Source organism: Paroedura picta, chromosome 16 (assembly GCF_049243985.1).
Source record: "Paroedura picta isolate Pp20150507F chromosome 16, Ppicta_v3.0, whole genome shotgun sequence".
Lineage (NCBI taxonomy): Eukaryota > Metazoa > Chordata > Lepidosauria > Squamata > Gekkonidae > Paroedura > Paroedura picta.
The window spans coordinates 19,886,635-19,913,868 of record NC_135384.1 but is presented as its reverse complement, the minus strand read 5'-3'; the positions used below and the strand labels follow the sequence as shown (position 1 = coordinate 19,913,868).

General features: G+C 43.4%; 1 protein-coding gene across 1 annotated transcript in view; it reads right to left on the bottom strand.

Moving 5' to 3' along the window:
- Positions 1 to 852: 852 nt before the first annotated feature.
- DUSP3 (dual specificity phosphatase 3) overlaps positions 853 to 27,234 on the bottom strand; it is a 30,927-nt gene continuing 4,545 nt past the window's right edge. The window contains exons 2-3 of the mRNA XM_077314110.1: positions 7,608 to 7,834; positions 853 to 5,514 (exon numbers count right to left, since the gene is read on the bottom strand). Of these exons, the coding sequence (XP_077170225.1) occupies positions 5,306 to 5,514; positions 7,608 to 7,834 (436 nt within the window). The 3' untranslated portion in view covers positions 853 to 5,305. The remainder of the gene's footprint in view (positions 5,515 to 7,607; positions 7,835 to 27,234) is intronic.

The window sequence follows — 27,234 nt, the reverse complement described above, 5'->3', positions numbered from 1 at the left end:
GTGAAGGGGCCAATCAGCACCCTTCCTCATCCTGGACAGGGCCCGCCCTCGGGGCCCTTACTGTTTTATTTATCCGCTCCGCAGGAGCAGTTAAAGATTAGTGAATCTATATTGAATTTTGTATATTGGGAATATTAGTGGTATAATTATAGTATTAGTGGCATAATTATAAGTCGCATGTATATCATATTGGTTAGACCCCACTTGGAGTACTGTGGGCAGTTCTGGAGGCCTCAGTTCAAAAAGGACATGGACAAAATTGAGAGGGTCAGTAGTTGTCTGGATCCTCCTTTTTCCCCTTTTTGAATCTGCAATCTTCCGGCACCTCACTGTTCTCCAAGAATTGTCAAAAATAACATACAGAGATTCAGAAATTATACCTGAATGTTCTTTTAGTACCCTTGGATACAATTCATTTGGCCCAGAAGATGTGGTTTCGTTTAAAGAAACTAGGTGTTTATGGACTACCCCTACCATGATCCTGGGTCACATCTCCCATCCGTCATCATTATTCTGAAAACTGCTCATGAAGCCACCCTGGTTTCTTTAGGGTCCTCCCAGTTTTCCTTCTCAAGGGAATTGTCTGCGATTGTGCCTTCAGGATTTCACTTTTGAGAAACTCCCAACCTTCTTGGTCTTCCATCTCCTTAAGTTTTTCTGACCATGGGATTCAACCAAAATAACTTTAAGTTTGTTAAAATTTGCTCTCCTGAAGTCCAGCCTGTATGTTTTACCACGTACAGCTTTCCCCTCCCTGTAGATTTGTTCACTGTTCACTCATACCCCCCCCGAAAAAACACCCCCAAAAACATATAGTTACTCATACACAAAGAAAAGATATTCTGCAGAGGCTCAAGGGCATTTAAGTCTTTATTACTTTTGGCTTTTCTGTATTCTCATTTTTGTCACTCATACATTCCTATTGCTTCAGGGTTTGTTCCTTTTTTCATTCCTGCATGTGTCCTACTCCCTCTAGTGGTCAATTCCATATTGCATTACTGTATATCTGTTCCATTATATATTTCTAGCAAGGCCTTGGAGAAGGCGCTTGTCACATGGCTTAATTGCCACAGCACTTAACACCCACTCAGGGCGGCTGCCTCGCCTCAGAGTGCCTCCTCCTCCAACCAGCTTGCCTGTCTGTGCAGCAGCCAGCCAATCACCTTCCATCCCCCACCCCAACCACCCCTCCTCCTTCCACTTTCCCCCAATGCTTGGAGACTGCAGATCCCTACTGCATGAGAGCTGCCCCTGCTGGTGAGTTCCTGCAGCCTGCAGCCTTTCAAGGTCCTGGTTGGAAGGAGAGGCCATCTGCAGAGTTCTTCCATCCCACCCCCCCATATGGCACCCATTGTATTCCTGAATGTCACAAGTTTTGCCCCTAGTCTGGTATAAAAATCTTCAGGTTAATGTGCATGTTTTTGTTGGACATAAAGCCATGTAATATAAAATTGGCCACTAGGGGCAGCAAATTATATGTGGGAAAAAGAACCCTGAAGCAATAGGGACAGCACAGGGTACAAAACTGAATGCACACAATCCAGAGTTATCACCTGGTAGCGTTCATACAATTCCAGGGCTCTAAATCCTGACCTCAAGTCATAGCAAGTTGCCTTTATGTGTGGAAGAGTATCTTTACCACCAAAAGTCATCATGAACAAACCAGAGCCCTCAGTCTCCAATCCTCCATAAAATCTGAAAGCAGAGCTTGGATTTTTCAGAACAAAATAAATAATGCAAAATGCCTTCAAGATATTATATTTTAATTAAAAGCTCAGGAGTGCTTTACTTCAAAAAACACAACTGGATGCCAGAGTCCAAGCGTTTCCTTCCTGATCTTTCCCCCAATGCCAATTATATCGGAGCAGATTTGCCTCACTTTGCTGGAGGAAAGACCTTCGATACATGCCTGGAATGCTGATCTTCTTGTCTGCAACCAGAAGAGGGGGGGGGGGGCACCAGAAGACAGCCAGCTTGGTGTCCTGGTTAGGAGTGTGGAGTTCTAATCTGGTGAGCCAGGTTTGATTCCACGCTCTCCCACATGCTGGGTGACCTTGGGCTCGCCACAGCCCTGAGAAAACTGCTCTGAGTGAGCAGTAATATCAGGGCTCTCTCAGCCTCCCCTCCCTCACAGGGTGTCTGTTGTGGGGAGAGGAAAGGGCAGGTGAATGTAGGCTACTTTGAGACTCCTTCAGGTAGAGAAAAGCGGCATATAAGTAACAACTCTTCTTCTTCAATAATATCAGGGCTCTCTGAACCTCACCTGCCTCACAGGGTGTCTGTTGTGGGGAGAGGAAAGGGAAGGTGACTGTAAGCCGCTTTGAGACATCTTCAGGTAGAGAAAAGCAGCATATAAGAGCCAACTCTTCTTCTTCACGTCTGTGGAGCCTTACAGTTGAGCATACTGGGTCGCATCTCCACAGGCTTTCTGAAGCTGGAAGCAGGCATCTCTTATTGCTGCCAGATCTTTCAAAATGATCATCAGAGGGTTATGCAGGATTGGAGCTTTCCAGATCTGTTGACAGGAGGGGAAAGGGGACAATTCAAGTCTATCTTACCCAGATACCCAAAGGATTAACCCCCCCCCCCCAACCGAAGCTGCTAGCGACCAAGGCAAGGACATCAGGGAAGGGCCCAGGTGAAGCCTGTGAAGGCAGCAGAAGGCCACTCAGGTGTAGGCTTCCTTTTATAAGATCTGTGTGGGGAGGATATAAGGGTGTACACCAAAGATCTCCCAGTTTTTTGAGCCTATGAGCACTTCTGGGATTCTGACACAGCATAGTGGGCACATTCACAAAATGGCTGCCCCAAACTGGCTGCCAGAAGAGATGGAGACGGGCAGCTGTATGCTCTAGTGCAAGGGTCCTCAACCTTTTTGAGCCTGTGACCATTTTTGGAATTTTGATAGAGCTTGCTACAGACACAACATGATGGCCATAGACGGCAAAGCCAGACACACAATGGCAGTTACAGCTTATCTTCAGCGAAGCAGTAAAGATCCGTGTGCTGTGGTGGCAGCTGCTGCCAAAGTAACAGTTTTAAAAATCAGCACAGCCAGTCAAATCTCCAAAGGACAATGCTTGGCAAATGTCCCAACCTGGCCCCCTAAAAACACTTGGTGGACACCAGGAAAGTGTTGGCAACTCCACAAGCACCATGTTTGGCACCATGTGGTGGAGAAAGAGAAACTGGCCTGCTGTTGTCGTTGTTAGGTGCGAAGTTGTGTCCGACCCATTGTGACCCCGTGGACAATGATCCTCCAGGCCTTCCTGTCCTCTACCATTCCCCGGAGTCCATTTAAGTTTGCACCGACTGCTTCAGTGCCTCCATCCAGCCACCTCATTCTCTGTCGCCCCCTTCTTCTTTTGCCCTCAATCGCTCCCAACTGGCCTGCATGAAGAGCCAATTGGTTATGCAACTTTCTCTCCCTCACAGGGGAACAGTCTCTGATTCTCCAGAATGGTTCTCCCTCTAAAACCCAGGCACACATGCCAGTTTAATAGGCTAGAATTGAAAAAATGGCCAAGAAAAATTTTGGGATGGAGGCTGATAGATTGGATGGGAGGAAAGAGATTGGGGATACCCACCATCAGGACTTAATAGCCAAGCCGTGGCTGTCATCCTGAATGGAGTCAAGCAGTGTTTGCCATCCCTCCATGTGGCCAGAGCCAGCTTCCCAGTGAGACTTTAGCCAACAGTTGTCAAGATAGCAGTGGTCACACACATGCGGTGTGCTCCTTGGGTTGGATCCCATCTAACTTTCTAGACACAGAAGCACAAATTCTCTGCCTTGCTTCCTCCCCATAGCAGCCCTCTAAAATGCTGGGACTCCCTGATGCAACATCAAGGGGAAACATCAAGAGGCTTCCACAGAAGGGGAGACCCCCTCCCTCAAGTATGTGGCTCTTTCCCACAAGATCCAACTCAGAATCCAGGATGGCCCCACCCTACAGAATAATGGGCTTTGCCACACTGGCCAAGTTGGGGGGTTTTTGAAGGCTATCAGGGACAACAAAAATGGGAGCATGGCTATATAAATATATACAAAAGGTTACTTGCATTAACCGCATATTCTTCAATGGCTTTTTCTTCTTCTATGCTTGAGTGCATATATATTATATATATATATATATTATCATACTCTCTCTATATTATTATATTATGTATATATCCACAGATTCCTATGAAACACAGAGCAATACAAAACAAAATAAAAAAGATAACAAGTTCTTCTGTATATCAACAGTCCATTCGACACGGGCCTAGGCACCAGTTTTTGAGCATGCACATCAGAGAGGGAAACGGGATTTCAAAAAAATAAGTTTGGGGCCAGCTGTCTCGGTCTGCAACCCCCTCTGAATGTCCCACCCAGCTGCCTTGCCTTCATTTCTGGGGCATCTTTCTAAAAAGAGCCCCAGAGAGCTCCTTTGTTTCCATGACAAACACCCTATGAGGAGGAATACAAAGCTGTTAAACAGCAGAATGGGTCTGGAGGGGAAACTATTAGCTCCAACGGGCCAAGCTTAGTAGGATAAGCCTTTCCTGGATTAGAGGACCAGAGCTCATTCCATAAAAGATTTGGGCAGACCCCAACCTTAGGATTCCAGACAAAGATGCCTGTGGGGAAATCCTTGTAGGCACCACCCAGACCCAACGATGGAAAACAAATCACATGACTTTCCCACTTTCATTAGCCCACAGTGCAGCCAGAGGCTCTCTGAGCAGGCCTGCAGTCCACCTGTGACGGGGCAAGAGCCAGCCATCATTCATACCTAAAGCCTACAGCTTAGGTTGTGTGTTCAACAGGAATCTAGCAGAAATTTGCCCAGGGATCACATGGTGTAGTCTCTGGCCATAACCTCTGACATGAGTGGGTAAAGAGACCATCTTCAACAGGTCAGCTACAAAACTCTTGTTTAAATCCCGCAAGAAAGGGGGGTGGCAGGTCACAGAGCAGGTGTCCCCCAGATACGGCAGAAAGATGGGGGCAGCAGCAGCTAGCTGTGCTGGTAGGGAACTGGAGCTAGAAAGCTTTTAATCCCCACAAAGTTCATAGCTGACAAGAAGGGCCCAGTGCCTCCAAACACACAACCAAACACATACACACAACAATGGGCAGATTCCACAACTGAAGGCTCAGGAGACGAGCTAAAGCCTCGTGATCGGAGCCTTCCTCTAAGGGCATTTGGATACTGCAGCAGCTCTCTTGTGCTTGTTTGGCCCCCTGTCACGGCATGGCAGTAGGAGCTGGCAACGGATGGCCTTCCGGTGAGCCATGGAGAGGGAGGGTGGCCAGGCCAGGCAGTTACGGCTTCTTCACCTTTCCCTCCTTCACTAGCTGCTCGTTGAGCTGGCAAAGTTGCTTCAGGAAGCCGTCATTGGGGCCAATCTCCCGCTTCTGCCGCACCATGCTCACTGCACTCTTGACATCCATGTTCTGCCGGAGCATGAGGTAAGCAATGACCAGCGTCGGTGAGCGGCTGTAGCCTTCGCGGCAGTGTACAAACACCCGGCCTGAGCAGGAAGGGAGAAACAGACGAGGAGGGGGAAAGGCTGTGGTTAGCTGATATGTATATATGTAAATATACACAGAGGCATAGCATGTACATCCCAGCAACAGGCAAGCCAAGGAGATGACATCCAAGGGTTGGATCCAGACTAAACTTCCCAATGGAATATTCCTGCCTCTGCTCTCCTAGTGATATCCATGGTGGATAGAGACACTAAAGAACGGGGGGGGGGGGGGGGGGAGGGATGCAGTGGGAAAGGGGAAGGAGTGAAAATTGCCCATTTAGCCTAGATTTGACCCTGTGCATCCAACCAAGCAAGCTCTAGCCCATGAATGCCGGAATAAAAATGGCTTAGGCTTGGGTGCACTTAGAGGAGCTGGGAAATGGAGAGTGTTATCTCAGGAACTGACTCAGGAGCTGGCTGCTAGCTCCGCCCTCTGCCGAGTAGGCCTCTGTGCTATAAAAGGCTCTTGCTTGCCAGAGGAGGCAACACTTGGAGGAGCTGAGAGAAGGAGAGTGTTATCTCAGGAACTGACCCAGGAGCTGACTGCTAGCTCCGCCCTCTGCTGAGTAGGCCTTTGTGCTATAAAAGGCTCTTGCTTGCCAGAGGTGCGCACAATACTAAACGAACCAAAGAACTCTGGTGCGCACAATACTAAACGAACCAAAGAACTCTTGGGTTCTGAATCAAATCAGAAAGCTCTAAGGAGTCATACAGCAAGAGCTAGAGGCCTCTTGGCTGTAGATTCATTGTTGGAGGATCAACCCTAAGGATTCAGTGAAGTGTAGGACTGTTTGAGAAGCATTTCAGATGAATCAAAGTGGCATGACTGAAGAAGCTCGGATAGCGACATGTACCATTTGTGGAATGTTTGTCTTCTTACCTTGGTGGGACAGTTTTTACAAATGCAGTAAGTGTAAATTAGTGGCTCTGCTAGAGGAGAAAGTCTGGGGATTAGAGAAAAGATTGAATACAGTGCAGGAGGAGGGAAATCTATCAAAACAAAATCAGGAGCACCTAACACAGGAGGGTAATAAATGGAAGAATGTTACACATAGGAGTAGAAGAATGAGAAGGTCTGAACCAGTGATGCTCAGCAATTGGTTCCAGGATCTGCCTGAAGAGGTTGATTCAGGAACACAGGAGTATGTGCAATTCCCCATGAAAAGTAAGCCCCAACAAAGATCAGCAAAAAAGTCACAGGCCCCCGCAGGTGAGAGTTCTAGGTCTTCTCCCCTGTGACCCCATGAAGCCCAGCAAACACTTCACTGGTCCCCACAGGTGAGAGTTCTAGGTCTTCTGCTCCCAAAGGTACAAAGAAACAGGTACTGGTAATTGGGGATTCCCTCCTGAGAAGCGTAGAGGCCAAAGTGTGTAGATCAGACTTGCTGTCTCGAGAGGTCTGCTGCCTACCTGGTGTATGCATAAAGGATGCCATGGAACAGCTGGACAGGCTCATCAAGCCCACAGATCCAGTGCGAAGGAATGACTATGAGTCACCCAAACTACCAGACCCGTCTCCTACCAAGTCCAGTCACCAGATGGATGCAAACTATGTCACCACATGGATCAGGTATGGCAGTGTTGTGACCCTGGACTTTCCAATGTAAAGGATCCAGCCAGCCCAGTTCCAGCAGCTATAGCTGGAACAGTTCTAAGAGAACTATAACTAGCCAAGTGGCACCCAGCTGCCTGCGTATGGAGCAGTGGGGAATCAAACCCGGTTCTCCAGATTTTGTTCCACCGCTCTTAACCACGTTGGCCTCTAGTAATAGACTAGAACAAAGGTGGAACAACAAGTGAGCTATGGGAGATGAGAATGGGATCTACCTATCATGAGTCTTGCAGGTCCTTGCTTGTATATTTCTAGAACAATACTTGGGTTGGAGTCACAAGAATATGATCTCCAAGTAGCATACTGGCAGTCCAGACAAAAGCTACAGCCTGGAGCCCATGGCTGTCCAGCTGTAAACACTGCCATACAAAAACAAGCCCCCCGAAAACATCAAAGAGAGTGCACACCCCCCTAAGCTGCCAAACTAGACAACCAATGAATACATAGCAGAGCCAAAGAGGGGGCCAATGGGGAACCTCACCATCTTTCTGTGCCAGCGCCTTATCAATAAAGTCAGAGGCCTCCTCAAAGTAGCGGCTGAGGTTGAACTCTTGCGTGTCGTTGGCCTTGATGCCGTGGTAGGTGATGCCAGTGCCTTCATAGAACTCTGCGTTGGTGTTGACATGCATGAAAGACCTGCCCTCAGCAGCATTCAGGATATGGGTGATCCCCAGACGCTGCAGCCGCATAATGTTCTTGGCAATGAAGCTATGGAAAAGTAAGGCAAGTTAGAAGAAGAAGAGTTGGTTCTTATATGCCGCTTTTCTCTACCTGAAGGAGTCTCAAAGTAGCTCAAATCAAATTCAAATTCAAAACCCTTTAACGGCATATAAAGAGAGCGTCAAAATAGAGATGATTCATAATTAATTAATAGTTAATAGTAATTACAGAGTCTAAAAATGGTCATGACTGGGGAAGGCACTGGCAAACCACCCCGTATTGAGTCTGCCAAGAAAACGCTGGAGGGCGTCACCCCAAGGGTCAGACATGACTCGGTGCTTGCACAGGGGATACCTTTACCTTTACCTTTTACAGAGTCTAAAACAAAACAAATAAATGAAATAAAATAAGTAATAACCAATAATACATTCCTCCAGAATGGTCAGTAATCAGTAATTTCCACCAACTGTAGATGGTCTAGAATTGTTTCTTGCTTAGCCGATTATCCCTTTGTATCACAGTGGCCAAGAATTCGGCTACTAGTTCTGTTATTTCCGGGGACTTATCAACTAGCAAATATCTAGTGATTCTGTCCGTTGGGCAAGAAAGGCTTACAATGATAGGAACAGTAAGTTGATGTCTGAGCATACAATGCGATGGACAGGCACTGAGTCAGGCTCTGATTGATGGTGGAGCAGATTAATAAGGCTTTGCATATAAGTAGCTCCATGACCTGCCCTGGACGTTAGGCCGAAAAAGCGGGGGGAACAAGTCCGATTGACTTTGATGGTGTGTCAATATCACAGATTCTCTGCCTAATAATGCCAAAAATTTGAGCTCATAATTAACCATAGGCTCTAAGTTGATACCCAGAGTGTGAATTTTATGTTGGATCTGCCGGTACCATTTAGAAATAAAGGGGTCACTTAGGAGATCATACAGGAGACTATTGAGGCTGAAGTGATAATGCAATTTTATCAAAAATTCATAGTAGATAAACATGCTCTAGATGACAGCAGACTGAGACCCAGTTAGTTACAAAGGGTGGAAAGACTAATCACATTTGGAAGGCCCAAAATATGAAGAAAAAAAATTGCAGCTATACGATCCACTTCAGCATCCAAACCCTCTCTCCAGACTGGTATCCCGTATAAGCAGAGATCTTCCGGTTCAAGATGGCTTCAGGCAGCAGGTGACACGGAGTCACTCTGTTGTAATTTATTTGTTTTGACTGTCAGTATTCTCCTGCTGTTTTTTAAAGACTGCCTTTAATCTGCCTGCTATATCCCCATCACATCTCCAACATTTGAGAGAGAAGTTGGAATATTTATTCTTGGAGCTTTACTCCCTTATCAATGCTCCCAGACAGGCAACTCCCACCTGAGTAAGCAATTAGGAGACCGAGGCGCTTATCGGACAAGTAAGCCATCTCTTTCTTCAAACTATCCTTATCCATGGTTCTTCCTCTTTATATTTGTGAAACTGGACTCGGGGATCAGCGAGTCCGGCTGTCCGAGTTAGAAGAGGGCCCTGCCCCTGTGGCTCCCGCCCTCCCTCACCAAGCACTCACCCTTCAGACGCGCCTGGCTGCTGGAGCCACTGTGTCTGTGAGTCGGGGGGATCCCTTCCCTAGGACCCACCAAGCACGCGTTGGGCAGGCTGCAGGGAAGCGGCCTTGGGGGTGGGGGGGAGGGGTGGCAAAGTTTCCTTCCCTCACCGAGCACTCACCCTTCAGATGCCCTTATCACTGACTGATTGACTGATTCTCTGCATTATTCCAGTAGGGATTTTCAATTTTTACTAGAAGACAAGCTTCCCATTATAACAGAGAAGGTGACTGAATTTTTTGTCACAGTTCTGCAAGATAAAACTCGCACCTGCAATGAATAGCTTGTCTCTTATATTCCTTTAGAATGGTGTCTGCATTATTATTATTATTATTATTATTATTATTATTATTATTATTATTGTTGTTGTTGTTGTTGTTGTTGTTGTTGTTGTTGTTATTTATTTATTTCCCACCTCTCCCTATAGGCTTGAGGCAGGTCACAACAGTCTCAACCCCATTAAAATCCCCATGAAAAGACTTAAAAAAAATACCAACATGATGGCAAGAAATCCCTAGACCTCCTCCCCTACCAAATAAACGAAGATAATGGAAGGGAGCGATGTACACTTCCCAATTCCTGGGAGGGGGGGGGGAATGTCCCTGTTTCGCTGACCCCAGCCTCAAACATAGACCTGGTGGAAGAGCTCCGTTTTACAGGCCTTGCGGAATGCTGGTAAATCCCACAGGTCTCGCAGCTCTCCCGGGAGCTCATTCCACCAGGTAGGGGCCAGGACCGAAAAGGCCCTGGCCCTGGTTGAGTCTAGGCGCGCTTCCTTAGGGCCGGGAACGATCAGTAGGTTCTCACCCGCAGAGTGTAAGGCCCTCTGGTTGATTTTCCCTTTAGTTAATTTTACTAGCAACTAACTTTTAATTCTTATTTTAAATGTCCTATAAATGTTTTATTTAATTTAATTCATATTCTTTTATCTTCTTTTATCCATTGTTCTATGTTTAGGTTTTATTATTACTATATCACAAATATCTGTTTATTTTAAGTAGTCTGAAGATATCTGATTGTAAATAAAGTATGATCTAGACCAGGGATTCCCAACCAGGGGTGCCATTGGGGGTCCACAGGAGCTCTTGAGGGGGTCCACAGCCTTTCCTCTCCTGCCTTAATGGACTCAGCCACAAACTAGGTAAATGGCTGCTTTCATAGCTCCCCCTCCCTAATGTGAGTGAGTTCTCTCGTGGTTTATCCCCTGCATGTCTACTCCTCCATAAACCATCTCCTATCTCTCTCCCATTCAGTCGTCCTAGAGCCTGCCTGTTAGCACAGGTGGTGATGTCACTTCTGGGGGCGTGGAAGGGAGGTGTGGCCAGTTGACCTCACTTCTGGGGCTCCTCAAAGCCTGAAAAATTATCTCAGGGCCTCCTCCATGGACAAAAGGTTGAAAAAGGCTGATCTAGAACTTTTGTTACACTGTTTACTTGAAATAATATATTTTACAGTGGTTGTGTATTTGTTTGATGGTGTTGGGAGCCACTGAGGAAAGTGGTCATCCTGAACACAAGTGACAACCCAGACCTAGTTTTGGCTCTCCCTGAGATTTAATAAAGAAAAAATTTTTTAACTTGTGGTTGTCCGCATCAGCTTCCTTCTTTCTTCAGTGCTGTCTACAGCTGATGGGTCTTCTTGTTCTTCTATGGCTTGAAATGTCGCCATGGCAAGCTTTTTAATTACACAGATGCTGAAATCTCAGCAGGATAAAGAATCTTGGGTATTATTTTTTTATTAAGGAGAGCATTCATGCTCTACTTCCCTCTCCAATGTAAAACTCTCACAACCATCACCCTGTGAGGCAGGATGTTTAAGAGAAAATATGAATTGGCTCCAGGTCGCCTAGCTAGTTTCCAGGGAAACATGGGAATTCAAACCTGGCTGTCCCAGATTATATTCCAGTACTTCAACTACACTACTCACATGCTAGACATAGTTCTGAAGCTACCATTTCACACGTCTGTGCAGTTTTTAGAATGACACAACAAGCCACATTTGCTTCCATTTTGCCAGGCCTGAGACAAAATTGAGGCTACTTCTGCATGTCAAGCAGATTCTCTACCAAGGGTTACAGCCTAGGCTATTAAAATGCACTTATTTTCAGCTTGAATATTAGTAGTCCCTTTCTGAGAAACCTTGGATAGTTCAGTGGTTACACTTTGCATAACCACAGAGTTGCCAACTCATGGATGAGAAATAGCTGAAGATTTGGGGTGTAACACCTGGGGTCATTCCGCACAGCGTTCACTTTTTTGGGGGGGGAGAGGGAGGCATTTTTGGAAAAGGAGAAGGAAGGCGACCTCCGTCAGACTTAGTGCGGAAAGCATGTTGCGAATTTCAGCCTGAGAAATAACGGGAGGAAAGCCCAAATATGGAAAGGCTAGATTGGAGTTGCAGCTTTCAAAGGCAATTCAAAGTGAGGCTAAACCAAGGTGGAAACAGTCCTGGTGAGGGTAGGGTTTGAGGAGAAAAACCTCAGTAATGTACAATGCTGCAGAGTCCACCCTCCAAAGCAGCCATTTTCTCTAGGGCAACTGGTATCAGTTGTCTGGAGATCATCTGTAATGCAGGAAATCTCCAGGTACCACCTGGAGGTTGGCAACCCTAGATGACTTCAGGTTTAACCCCTGATATTTTTCATTAAAGGATCTCAGGGGACTGATACTCTAATTAAAAGCCTAAGTAGACCATGCCGACATACACGGATCAGTGGTCTGACTCAATGGAAGGCAGCTTTGTATGTTCTCAGCCTTGTCTGCCAAAGAAAACCTGGATATCTACCACACATCCACAGCATGCCGCAAAGGATTCTGGCGGAGGTCTTTGAACATAGTTCCCAAAGCTTTTGTCCTTGGAAGATCAAGTGTAGGGACCCTAATTTAGATTGGGAATATTCTACAACTGGAGTGGAGTTAAACCTCTCCCTTGTACCTTTCTAAATCCGCCTTTCTAAAATGGACCTTGGGAGCCACTATGGGGAAACATTCAGGTACTGATACAGGTAACAATGTTTTTAATTTATTTATTTGTACCCTACTTTTGAAAAATAATAATTGGGTTTTATACCCTGCTTTTCACTAACCAAAGGAGTCTTACAAAGGCGTTCCCTTCCTTCCCCCACAACAGATACCCTATGAGGCAAGTAGGGCTAAGAACTCTGACAGAACTGCTCTGTGAGAAGAGCTCTAACAGGACTGTGACTATCCCAAGGTCACCCAGCTGGCTGCATGTGGAAGAAGAGTAGGGAATCAAACCTGACTCTCCAGAGTAAAGGCTGCTGCTCTTAACCACTACACCAAGATGTATCCCATCCTCCTCCTTTCCTCTACTTTATCCTCACAACAGTTGGCAAAGTTTAAATATGCAAGAGAGGGACGGAGCATCAGGATGCTTAAAATAATGAAATAGTTTTATTTAGAACAAACTTTGAATAGAAGGAGGAGAGAGAGAGTCCTAACTCTGTCTAACTGTTCTGTTCATTCTGTCTGTTCTGAAGCCAAGCAGGGACAAAGGATGCTCAAAGGAGCTGGAAGCCTTCAACTAAGCCTATCAGGTGAAGACAATTTGAAAGTTATCAGGAAGTTCCTCATCTAAGTATGCTAAATACACATCTCCTCTGTTGCCCCCTGTAGGACATTTTTCATATCCTCTTTGAATAATGCACATGACAAATCTGTAAACCGCTCCTGCGGAACCATAGAAATAAAAGGGTAAGGGCTAAAGGGGAGGAGAAGATTCAAGATTCCTGTCATCCATAGTAGTGAATTAGAGACCAGAGGCCGGGTTCCAAATTCTTTCTTGGGGACGACGACTGCTATTTGTCTCAATATTTTCCCCTCAGGCTTTCACCATTCTCTGCTTGGCTACCCACAGAGATTAGAAAGGACATGAAAATACATCCTCTGATCAAACAAAAGCATCTAAAGCTTCGGCAGGAACTGTAAATGCTACTTTTTTTGCCACGGCCCAAAATTGCCACCAGAGAAATCCTTAAAAAGCTCTAGATGTTCACAATATACAACCAACGACAACTAAACTCTGGAGGAGAGAAACAAGATAGACCCTCGCTGACATCGTCCCAGAGGAAAGTTCTGGAATCTTGCCTGATCTATATAGGGAGCTCACCCTGGTGAGGCCTGTAATCCTACACCAGACTCTGGAATGAATTTTACTCTTGCATTAGCAAGAGTCTGACTACCACCAGTGAGATGAATCTCAGCCACATCTTTGGGGCAGAAGAAATGACAAATTCATTCCTTCAGAGGAGCTAGAATTAATCCTTCCGTAAACCACCACAACTTCAGGAGAAGAGATGAAACTCACATGTCCATTTATAAATGGCCATACTGCCCACAGCTCTGAGAAGTACAGAGTTTATTCCTGATCCCTTTCCACCACCCCCAGCTTCTGAGGTGACTCAATGTGGTGTAAGGATTAGAGTACTGGACTAGTCTCTGGGAGTCCTGGGTTCAGATTGCCACTCTGCCACTGACATTTGCCAGGGGCACATTGAGCCAAATCTTTCTCGTAGGGCTGTTTTGAGGACAAAATGAAGAGGAAAACTATGTAAGCTGTGGGTCCCCATTGATAACAAAGGTAGGGAGGATATACATTGTCAATAAATATGAAGTCTCTCCCTAATCCTGCCCCTCCCCCGAATTTGCTTGACTTTACCCAGGGCATGAACAAAGGTGTGGTTGGCATCACATTCAATATGATCCCAATATGACAGGATCAAAGGAAAGCCTTCAGTTCATTAGCTCCATTTAGCAGTCCAATGGCTGGAAAGTGCTGCCAAGTCTCAGCCAACTTATGGGGACTCCATAGAGTTTTCAAGAGGTGGACAGAGGTGGTTTGCCATTGTCTACCACTGCATGGTATCTCTGGACCTCCTTGGTTGTCTCCCATCGAAGAAGTAATTAGGGTCAACCCTGCTTCGCTTCTGAGATCTGACAAGATCTGGCTAGCTGGCCATGGGCTGTTCTGATCAGGTCTCATTAAAATCCTTAAAAAGCTCTAGATGTTCACAATATACAACCAACGACAACTAAACTCTGGAGGAGAGAAACAATAGAGAAAAAAAAGTAAGCTTAAAAGAAAACAAAGTTAGCAATAAGGTGAAGAGTAAAGAACTGCTTGTCCAAGGAGGGACAGAGGACGAAGCACTGAAAGAATGACTGCACACCTACAACCGTTTTTTTGGTAACAAGCTTGGGTGCACATACACTAGCTTGCCCTCCCCCCGTTCCTGCCCTATTGGTACCCAGAAGCCAGGTCGTACTTCCCTCATGCACCATCCACCTCCTGGGCCACAAACTTTAGCATGATGTACGTCCTGGCTGTGTGTTTATCATTCATTCATTTATTCGATTTATTACTGGCTGTACACAGCAAGTTACAATGATAGAACCCCACAATGAAATTATAAAACAATGCCCCTAAAATCATTCCCTCCTGAGTTACAAAAACTAGTCCTCAACCCCCCTCCCCCCACACAAACCCCCCTGCTCAACAGCCTCCCACTAGTACCTCATCACACAGCAGAACTACATTGTATGGGGCACTGCGAAGGCATTTATGAGGGGTATTTTTATACAATTGAGTGCAATATTTAAAAGGAAACAGCAAAGTGCCTCCCGGCCCAAACTCAAAGCTTAACTAAAAGGGGACACTTAATGGAGGGGGTTTAAGTGTAACAAATGAAGACAAATGAAGCGAGCCGGTTTGGTGTAGTGGTTAGGAGTGCGGACTTGTAATCTGGCATGCCAGGTTCGATTCTGCGCTCCCCCACATGCAACCAGCTGGGTGACCTTGGGCTCGCCACGGCACTGATAAAACTGTTCTGACCGGGCAGTGATATCAGGGCTCTCTCAGCCTCACCCACCCCACAGGGTGTCTGTTGTGGGGAGAGGAAAGGGAAGGTGATTGTAAGCCGCTTTGAGCCTCCTTCGGGTAGGGAAAAGCGGCATATAAGAACCAACTCTTCTTCTTCTTCTACTATATTTTATTGTTCTTTGTATTAACAACTTATACTATCTGTCTTATTTCTATATTTCTATCTCTATGAAAATTATATATATATATATATATATATATATATATATATATATATATATATATATGGTGAACTGAGAAAAATTGAAACAGAAATTAAAGCAGATCCCTTTAATGATGAGTTAAGGCAAAATCAAAAAGATCTTCAAAGGCAATTCTCTATGTTAATTGTTTCTGATATAGAGGGAATGAAAAATAAATAAAATGAAATTTATTAAAAGAAATAACTTCGAATTCACTAACAAACCAAGTAGATGGCTAGCTACTAAACTGAGACAAGAAAAAGCAAAAAGAAGAATAATAAAACTAAAAGATGGACCAGCAGTATTAACAGGAGAGAAAAATATTCAAGAAAGTTTTGTACAATTTTTTTCAAATATGTATAGGGATCAGAAAATACATGAAAAAATAATTGAAGGCTATTTAAGTCAACATAATGTAATGTCTATTACAGATGATCCAAGAAGATTTTTAAATGGAGCTATTACAGTAAATGAGATTAAAGAGAGTGTAAGAAGAATTCAATGGAATAAAATTCCTGGACCTGATGGGAGCTCAAATATTTTTTTATAAAACATGTATAGATGAGTTAGTACTGCCCCTGCAGATAACTATGAATGACATATTGGAAGGAATGGAAGTCCCTGGTTCATGGAAAACAGTCATATATAACTCTGATTTCCAAAGAGGAACAGGAGGTATTGGATGTTAAAAGCTACAGACCTATTGCTTTGTTAAATAATGATTATAAAACTTTCTCAGATATATTGGCACAAGGGTTGAAAAATGTTTTAAAAGACTATATTTAAAAAGAACAATCAGGTTTTCTTCCTAAAAGACAACTTAAAGATAATATAAGAAGTGTGATAAATGTGATAGAATATTTGAATTTACACATAGATAAACCAGCAGCCTTAATTTTCTTAGATATAGAAAAGGCGTTTGACAATGTTAATTGGAAGTTTATGCAGAAATGCTTAGAAAAAATGGGATTAGGAGAGAAATTGATGAAAGGTATAAGAGTGATATATTCGGAACAAGTAACAAATATTAAGATTAATGGACAGTTTTCACAGATGTGTCATGTACAAAAAGATACACGTCAGGGATGTCCTCTTTCACCATTATTATTTATTTTGGCTTTGGAAATATTAATGAACAAAATAAGGGAAGATAATGAGATTAAGTGGATAAAAATTAAGGGAGAAGAATTTAAAATTAGGGCTTTTGCAGATGATATAGTTCTGTTATTAGAGATCCAATATCATCTTCTCAAAACATTTTGTCAACATTTCAGAAGTTTAGCTTTGTATCAGGGCTTAAAATAACCAGAAATCAAAAAAATTGGCACTTAATATGCAAAAGAAGGATCAAAAGACTTTAGAGACAAAAGCAAGCTTTAAAATAAGAAAATTAGGTATCTAGTAGTAATTTCTGGCAACAATACACTCAAAGGAGTATCTAAAATATTTGGCATATCTGTTAGATTACATAATATCTCTTAGATTACTCTGAACAGCAAATAAAATTTAAACAGATCGAAGATATAACAGTAGCAAGTGGTATCTGCAACTGGTTTCTATATAGACAATTATATGACAAATTAGGAACTGATAGACATATTTATCAGTTTGAAAATTAAAAAAATAAGGCTGATCTGTGTATATATGAACAAGAAGAGAAATTAAGTTCAAAGATCTACAATATGTTACTAAAAAAGACACTGAGAAGGAAGTGATAAAAGAATCAATGATTCACTGGGCACAAAATATAGGGCACACTATTAAGCTTTAGCAATAGGAGATGGTATGGAAAAGAGATATAAAATTTACATTAGCAACTAATATAAGGGGAAATTATTACAAAATGCTTTATAGATGTTATTTGACTCCGATATTACTGTCCAAAATATACAAAAATGGTTTAACAAAATGTTGGAAATGTAAATTGGTTGATGGTACTTTTTACCACCCTTGGTGGACATGTCCAGAGGCAAAAAAGTTTGGGTACAGATCCATCAATATACATGGAAAATAACAAAGCTTGACTTGAAACATAAACCAGAATTATATTTATTAAATATTTTGGATCCTGAAATAGTAAAAGCAAGGAGAATGCTATTATACGAAATACGAAAACACTGCAGGAGCTCTAAGAAGCCTATTTGGATGAACAGAGAACTTCAAGAGGAACTAAGAAAGAAAAGGAAAATGTTCAGGAAATGGAAGGAAGGACAGAGCTCTAAAGAAGAGTACATACAGGTTACTAGGCACTGTAGATCAATCATCAGAAAGGCCAAAGCTGAGAGTGAGCTAAGATTGGCCAGGGAAGCCCATTGTAACAAGAAAAGATTTTTCAGTTATGTGAGGAGCAAACGTAAAGTCAAGGAGGCAATAGGCCCACTGTTGAGTGCAGATGGACAAACTCTAACGAAAGATGCAGAGAAAGCAGAAAGGCTTAGTGCCTATTTTACATCAGTTTTTTCCCACTGGTCAAAGTGTTTAGGCACATCTAGAGATGGCTGTAGCCAAAGGATAGTGTCTGGGTGGCAGGTTAACATGGATAGAGAGGTTGTCGAGAGGCATTTAGCTGCACTGGATGTGTTCAAATCCCTTGGTCCAGATGAAATGCACCCGAGAGTACTCAAAGAACTTTCCAGAGAACTTGCACAGCCCTTGTCCATCATCTTCAGAACCTCTTTATGGACTGGAGATGTCCCGGAGGACTGGAAAAGAGCAAACGTTATTCCGATCTTCAAAAAAGGGAGGAAGGATGACCCAGGAAACTACAGACCAGTGAGTCTGAACTCTGTTGTGGGGAAGATAATGGAGCAGATATTAAAGGGAGCGATCTGCAAACATCTGGAGGACAATTTGGTGATCCAAGGAAGTCAGCATGGATTTGTCTCCAACAGGTCCTGCCAGACCAACCTAGTTTCTTTTTTTGACCAAGCAATAGGTTTGCTGGATCGGGGAAATTCGGTTGATGTCATTTACTTGGATTTTAGTAAAGCTTTTGACAAGGTTCCCCATGATGTTCTGATGGATAAGTTGAAGGACTGCAATCTGGATTTTCAGATAGTTAGGTGGATAGGGAATTGGTTAGAGAACCGCACTCAAAGAGTTGTTGTCAATGGTGTTTCATCAGACTGGAGAGAGGTGAGTAGCGGGGTATCTCAGGGCTCGGTGCTCGGCCCGGTACTTTTTAACATATTTATTAATGATCTAGATGAGGGGGTGGAGGGACTACTCATCAAGTTTGCAGATGACACCAAATTGGGAGGACTGGCAAATACTCCAGAAGATAGAGACAGAGTTCAACGAGATCTGAACACAATGGAAAAATGGGCAAATGAGAACAAGATGCAATTTAATAAAGATAAGTGTAAAGTTCTGCATCTGGGTCAGAAAAATGAAAAGCATGCCTACTGGATGGGGGATACGCTTCTAGGTAGCACTGTGTGTGAACGAGACCTTGGGGTACTTGTGGATTGTAAACTAAACATGAGCAGGCAGTGTGATGCAGCGGTAAAAAAGGCAAATGCCATTTTGGGCTGTATCAACAGAGGCATCACATCAAAATCACAAGATGTCATAGTCCCATTGTATACGGCACTGGTCAGACCACACCTGGAGTACTGTGTGCAGTTCTGGAGGCCTCACTTCAAGAAGGACGTCGATAAAATTGAAAGGGTACAGAGGAGAGCGACGAAGATGATCTGGGGCCAAGGGACCAAGCCCTATGAAGATAGGTTGAGGGACTTGGGAATGTTCAGCCTGGAGAAAAGGAGGTTGAGAGGGGACATGATAGCCCTCTTTAAGTATTTGAAAGGTTGTCACTTGGAGGAGGGCAGGATGCTGTTTCTGCTGGCTGCAGAGGAGAGGACACGCAGTAATGGGTTTAAACTTCAAGTACAACGATATAGGCTAGATATCAGGAAAAAGTTTTTCACAGTCAGAGTAGTTCAGCAGTGGAATAGGCTGCCTAAGGAGGTGGTGAGCTCCCCCTCACTGGCAGTCTTCAAGCAGAGGTTGGATACACACTTTTCTTGGATGCTTTAGGATGCTTAGGGCTGATCCTGCGTTGAGCAGGGGGTTGGACTAGATGGCCTGTATGGCCCCTTCCAACTCTATGATTCTATGATTCTATGATACTTTACATGATCTCAGCTGCAAGAATAATTTATGCTCAGTACTGGAAAAATGAAAAAATACCAAGTGTAAATGAATGGTTGGATAAGGTTATGGAGTATGAAGAATTAGATGTTAACAATATTAATGAGAGACCAAATGGTAGATAGTTTTATAACAAACTGGGAGCCATTTGTAAATTATGTTAAAAGTAATAAGTTAAATGAGAGTATTACTATTGGTTATTTTTAATAAATTAGTTAAGACAAGGATGAAATGTATTCTAAAGTGAATATTTATTAGATGTAAATATGTATTTCATCATATTAATATTATTAATTAGGATATATATTATAATTATGAATGGTTAATGAAAGATTTAATTGTGAAATTTTGATTTCCAATAATATTTTTTGTGCATGTGATATTCGAAAACTAAAGAACCTGATTTGTAGATGGTCGGAGGTCTTTTCTAAATGTTTTTTGTTGCTATTGTATGTTTTTGGTTTTGGGGGGAGGTGTCTTTATTATTATTTGTTATTGGGGGTTATAGAAGTGGTGTTGGTGGTAGTGTTTTATATTTTGTGGTTGTGTAAAACTTTCAATAAAAATGCTTAAAAAAACAGCACTTTGGTAAATATGGGTCTGTGTGAATATTAAAACTGTACTTAAGTTTGAACAGACAGGAGGATGTTTCAGTTGCCACTAAGGCTTTCCCCATGTCTTATGCTTGCTTCAAGCTTACAAAATCATCCAGGTTACCTGTAACTCAGTTCAGACATCACCTTATCTGAGTTTGTGAACTTTAGCTATGACTGGTCATAGCACACAAAGAGCTGACAAACAGGCTTTGGTTTGGTGTGACACTGGAATTGACAAACCACAGCTGCAGCCATTGTTCTGCCTCCAGAGGAATCTGTGCAACAGAAACAGGAGCACTGAACAAATGGGAAATGAAAGCAGATAAGCAGATCAAAGCCATGGTCTCCCAGTGTTAAACCACATCTAGTGAAAACCATGGTTTTCTGTGACGCCCAATTTCAGTGTTTCCCATTTGCTTTCTAACTAAAGACAACTTGGTTTTCAGCTAGCTTATATTCTCAGATTTGAACTTAGTGCTTACCCTGTAAGAATATACTTTTCGGGGCCAGAAGGCAAGATAAGCTCCCATAAAAAGAACCTTTAAAAAAAAATTCATATCTGCAGAGCGATTGCCAAATATTATTTGGCTGTGTTGCCTCAATGAATAAATGAGATGCATGGATAATCTTAAGAGTCTGCAATAGTTGACAATTATATATATAGAAACTCCTTCAGAAAGTCACCTGTATTCTGGTATAAACTGGACTACTTTGCACATCCGCACAACTGACACTCTGGCCACTATTGATGCTACAGATGTAGCCCTTGTGGCCATAGCTACAGCTTTAAAGACCTTTCTAGTGCATAGTCTATGTTATGCTCACACCGGCTACACCACCAGCTCTAGTGCCAGAGGACACCAATCCAGGGGTGTTGTCTAGTACGCTCCCCGAGCCATCTGAAGGCCCAGCTCTGGAATTCCTGGATGATGACTGTGCCCTATGTGCTGGCTTATGTCAAGACCACACCAAGCCTCAAGAATTCACCAGAGGAACAGCATCGATGCCACCAGACCAAGATCTGCACAAGCCTCAGACACTCACCAGAACAGCAATGATGGTGGCAGCAATCTACCTCAACAGCTGTCAGAAGATCAGTACGCTTGACAGCTCACTGTCCAGGTAGATGGGGCCCAGATGTAACTCCTTCCTCTGACAAGGATTAGGTCCAGCTGCACCCTGCTCTATGTATTTCAGGAGAGCCTTGAGACAAGGTCCTCCATGGGGGCAACAAATGTATTTCCCTGCCTGGCTTCCCAGACAACTCCTGTTCTGGTTTGCTGCAATGAAGCTCTACTCCTCTGTCTTCAACCCTGGCTTGGTTTGACTCTACTACCTGCCCCACCTGCTGTGTAATGTTTCCGTTGGCTCTGAGTGCCCCAGGGATATGTCCTGGGGCCTGTGTTGTTCAACATATTTATAAACAATTTGTATGAGGGGTTAGAGTGGGTACTTATTAAATTTGCAGATGATACTAAACTGGGAGCACACCAGAAGACAGAATCAGAAGACAGGATGTCTATTAGCTATAGGTTTTATTCTTTCAGCCCTATATTGATGCTCAAAATTTGGTGGTAAAGGAAACAGCTTGGGAACTGAATCTTCTGGAGAAAAAATTCACTATTATCCACAGGTCTTTTAGGGTCCTGTTTAAGTGGCCCTTCCTCCTCTGAAGCTATCTGTTTAAGATCTAATGCTGGAAAATATCTGCCCAATAAATACCGATAATCGTCTGGATTAAGGAATGTTTGGTCTGCTCCAGCAACTCCATTTCCTCTATAATCTCTTCATCAGAAAGAAATTCTCCCTCCCCTCTAGAGAAGGTCTCCTTTTCTGAATACACACCCGATCGGGAGGGGCTATAATAAACTCTTTTCCGAGCAGCCTCAGTTCTCTATAAACGCCCAGTATGAACCCATGAATAACTTATCTCACTCTAGTAGAAGGAGACCTGCTATGCTCCCGGTGTTCCTCTCTATGAATCCTTGAACTTCCCCTTTTTTAAAAAACATTTTATTATGCTTCTTCACCTACAAATAACAACATCACCACTGAACAAAAAAGTTATCGCCCAGCGGGAGAGATCTTAACCCTTGGGCTTTCCGGTCCATATTTTACCTTCGTTATATTCCTAATCTGTTTTTGTTGCCTTAACTTACACCCAAGGTATTTGCCAGGTTTATTAGCTCCTTCAAATACTCTCTGTTTAACCCTCTTTAAATTCATAGGATTTCATTTGACATTTTCTGAGCTAATTGGTGTTTAATTATCTTAACGTCTTGTATTAATTTATTCTTACTTTTATGGTTCTGAATTAATTTCTCCTTGACCTGCAAGAGCTCCAAAAGTGATCTCTTTGTAACTTCTCAATGCTATTACTTTGGATAAAAAACCCTCTCATCACAGCTTTCCCAGCATCCCATATTACTCGAGCCTAATTCTTTATTCCAGTTAAATATCAAATACTCTTTAATTGTCTCCTTTGCTTTTTTAACTATTTCTACTATTTTCAAAAGTTGTTCATTTATTCTCCATTCAAACTTGCTCTTTCTTTTTCCATTCCATGTAACTGAAATGGCCCTATGGTCTGAAAAAGTCAAAGGTTGGAAGTCTATCGTGCACATTGAAGGTAGTAATTTTTTTGCTGCCCATACCATATCTATCCTAGAGTACAAATTATGCCTTTTAGAATAGAAGGAACATTCAAATGCGCTTCGGTTTCTAAGTCTTTGCACATCAACCACCCCCAACTTCTCCATCATCTCCTTAAACCTCTTTGGCATCTTTCCCCTTACCTTAACTTTCTGACACATGGATTTCCTATCTAATTTAGTGTCCACAACACCATTATAAGTCTCCCATAAAAATTATCCCATCATTGTCCAATTCCAGTCATTTTTTCTCTAAAAGTCTAAAAAGGTTTTCCTGGTTTGCATTAGGAGCATATTATCCCAGCAGAATTGTTTGTTCATCTTCTGCTGTAATTTCTACTATCAATACCTTCCCCTCATCATTTCAGAACAAGAACTTAGGTTCCAAGACCTGCTTAATCCAAAAAGTCACTCCACGTTTCTTTCTATTGTGATCAATTCAATTCCCAATTTTTCTCTTATCAAAAACCTCCTATCCTTTTTTTTTAATGTGCGTTTACTGGAGACATATCACATCAAGCTTTAGTTTGTACAATAAGTTCATTATTCTTTCCCTTTTAAGTATTTCCTTTAGACCATTGACATTCCATGAGTGTAATTTAAGAAGGCAACAGGTAGATTTGCAGAAGTCAAACTCTGCCTCCTGGATGATGCTTTCATTTAACTTTTCTTTTTAATATTGTTAGAATCCTCCTTGGCCTTGTCCTCTCCTATTTTGCACCTACACACACTCACACACACATTTTTGCAAATGTTGCAGTTTCCTATGCTGTATTTCCTCTCTGAGCTTCCAATGTGAGCGCATTAAAATACACAGGGTTGATCAATGCCACTGCTTAGCTAGCAATCCTGTATCAATGACCTTGTCAGCATTTGTTCCAATCAATGTCTTCTTCAATGACTTAAAAAAAAAATTCTGAAAGGTTATTTTAAAAGAAGAAAAGTTCTCCTGCTGCCCTGGGGATTTGATTAAATCAAGGGAAAATGGTGAATTATTTTTATAATCTTATTAATCCATCCCTCCGTAGCGTTTTCATGCTGGCAAGAATGAGTTGTCTTCCCTTGAACGTCCTAGCAGGAAGATACCAGCATGTCCCAAGGAGTGAAAGATTATGTCCGTGTTCTGTGAACTGTCAATAATGGTTTATTGTTGTTCCTTCTAAAAGAAGGAAGAGGGGCCGAGGTATCTTATTTGCCAATTTTTGCATCATAAATCTGTCTTCTACTGAGTCAACATCCTAGTTTGTCAAGGTCAGTACTGTCTGGTCTGCATTGTCTACTTAGTCTGGGAGTAACTCTCCAAGGCCTCATGTAGAGGTCTTTCACATTATCTACCACCTGTTCCTATTACCTGGAGATACTGGTGAGTGAACCTGAGAGCTTTTGCATTAAAACCTGATAATGTACCACTGAGCCACAGCATATCCTCCAGTTTGTTTTCTTCTCAATCCAGTTTCATTACAGTTGAGAACCAGTGTGATGAAACTGCTCTGTTCAACTAGCTGGCCTCAAGCCTCCCTCCTCCACAAAAGAGACATTGCATGACCATGGGCAAATCTTTATGGCAGGCTCAGTGGTCCATTCCTTGAATGGGCACCACCTATCTGCTTCATAAGCTCACTCTAAACTTGACACCAAACTATGGCAAAAGGAACCTTATCAAGAATCAGTGCAACATCAAATCGCCAAGCCAGAATTTGCTTCCAGCTGACCAACTAGAATCAGGCCCTTGTAAGCAATGTGCTTGCAAACCATGGTTGGTGTGTTCTCCCAATGTCTATGGAACGATGTTGGAGAGCAGACAGGAAATGCAAAAAAGGCCCAGGTCAAAGCATAGTTTTTAACAACAGAGTCTAACCAGGCTCCTCTTGTCCCTTCCCTTCAGCACCGTTCCTTTATCTTCTAGCCACTCCTCTTCCTCACACTGTCTTCTTCCTTATGGTTACCTCCCCCACCTTCTGAAATGCTGGCTGGACCACCGCCCATTACAAAGCTCATCAATATATGTCATGCATTTTTATTTCTGGAATACTGATGATGTCTTGACCTAAACTTTCTTAGCTTGGTATAGCAGTGACTCACCCTTCACTTCCCACACCACTAACACAAGCCTGGATCAAATTTCAACCACATTTATGTGTTCATCAACACCAGAAGCTGCCTTACACTGAATTAGCTCTTTGATCCATCAAGGTCAGTATTGTCTACTCAGGCTGGCAGCAGATCTGTAGGATGTCAGGTGGCGATCTTTCACATGCAAAGTTGGGTTTGGGTTTCACATGCAAAGTTGAGTTTGGCTAAACCCAGTGTCTCAACACATTTAGGTTTATCTAATCTAACTGGTCATGATTTTCATCTGGCCTATCACAGCTAAATGCCACTAATAAAGTAAGGTTTCCTAGCCATCAACCAGTGGCCACTGGTTCCATGGATTAAATACTATATATACACTAAATATATAGAATATATATATGAAAAATATGTAGAATAGGTCTTCACCATTTAAAAACCATTCATATCAAAACATTTACTTCATCTACTTTTCAAATCATATAATAGCTTTATTATTGGCCCAGCTTTTGAACTTAAGAATCACCTTATCCAGAAAAATTCAAATGGGTAGCTGTGTTGGTCTGAAGTAACACAATAAAATCAGAGTCCAGGGGCACCTTTAAGACAAAGATTTATTCAGGGCATGAGCTTTTGAGTGCAAGCCCTCTTCCTCACACTAAGTTTAACATTTCGCACCAGAGTCATGAAGCAGAGGCAAGCAATGGTAAACCACCTCTGAACATCTTTGAAAATCCTATTGAGTTGCCATAAGTCAGCTGCCCCATAATGGCTCTTTCCCCCAGAGAAGTGAAATTGACCTCAACCAGAGCCAGGGCTTCCTCTGTCCAGGTGCAAGCCTGGTGGAACAGGCCCCCAGTGAGATCAGGGCCCTGCAGGATTTTAAACAGTTCTACAGGGCCTGTAAGACAGAGCTGTCCTGTCAAGCCTATAGTTGAGGGTTGTGCACTTCGGCCGCCGAAGCAACCATTTGAACCCGAAGCAGCCAGCGCCGCAGCACGGTGGGAGGGACGGTGCCAGCATGCCAGTCAGCGCATGAACACAGGCGCAGAGCTCTGCACCTGCATGTGGGCCCCAGGTCGTGCACCACTACCAATGCTGCCCCTCCCCCCTGCGCCACTGGCTGCTTTGGGCTCGAACGGCTGCTTTGGTGGCCGACACGCACAACCCTAAGAGACCCACAGAATACCAATAATAGCTGGCCTTCCTACATAGACAATAACATCTGGACTAAAAGGTAAAGGTAAAGGTATCCCCTGTGCAAGCACCGAGTCATGTCTGACCCTTGGGGTGACGCCCTCTAGCGTTTTCATGGCAGACTCAATACGGGGTGGTTTGCCAGTGCCTTCCCCAGTCATTACCGTTTACCCCCCAGCAGCAAGCTGGGTACTCATTTTACTGACCTCGGAAGGATGGAAGGCTGAGTCAACCTTGAGCCGGCTGCTGGGATTGAACTCCCAGCCTTATGGGCAAAGCTTTCAGACGGCTACCTTACCACTCTGCGCCACAAGAGGCTCATTTTAACATCTGGACTACACGTAGCTAATTCCACCAGTAGCCTGCTCCATTTCCCACCCTCGGCTTATATGCGAGTCAATAAGTTTGCCCAGATTTGTGGTAAAATTAGGTGCCTCAGCATATATGCGGGCCGGCTTATACGCGAGTATATCGGAGACTTCTTTTTAAAGTCCTTGGGAGGGAAACCCAGTGGTAACAAGCCACCAATGACTATGAATCACTGAAAAGCCCTACAGACAATCATGGAAGATGATGGTAGGAAAATACCACACCCACACAGACAGTTCCTTTGCAGGACAAGAAAACGTACACTTTTCTATCCAGATGGCAAGATAACATGCTCTTTCCAAAAAAGATCAGAGCACAGCAGGTTTGGGAAAGAACATCCTGAGGACGGGGAAAGGACGATGCAAACACAATGTTGAATGGAACCAAAAAGGGGGGGGGGAATGCTCCAGCTTGGAAGCCAGTTGGAGAGGGGGTAATCTCCATGTGGAAGCAATCTCTTCACACATTAAAATCTCATGATCAAAATTTGCTCAGGGTCCCTGGCCCAAGGAGATTAGATTGGCTTCAAAGAGGATCAGGGCCTCTTTGGCCCCAGTCTGGTGAAACACTCTTCCAAATAAGATCAGAGCCCTGCAGAACCTTGAAACCTTGCACGCTTGTAAAATGGAGCTGTTCAGTCTATTGTCAAAATCCAAACTTATACCGCAACTGGGGCTGGCACGATTCCACAATCGCCTCTCTCCTTTTTTCCCTGTAAGTAGAAGG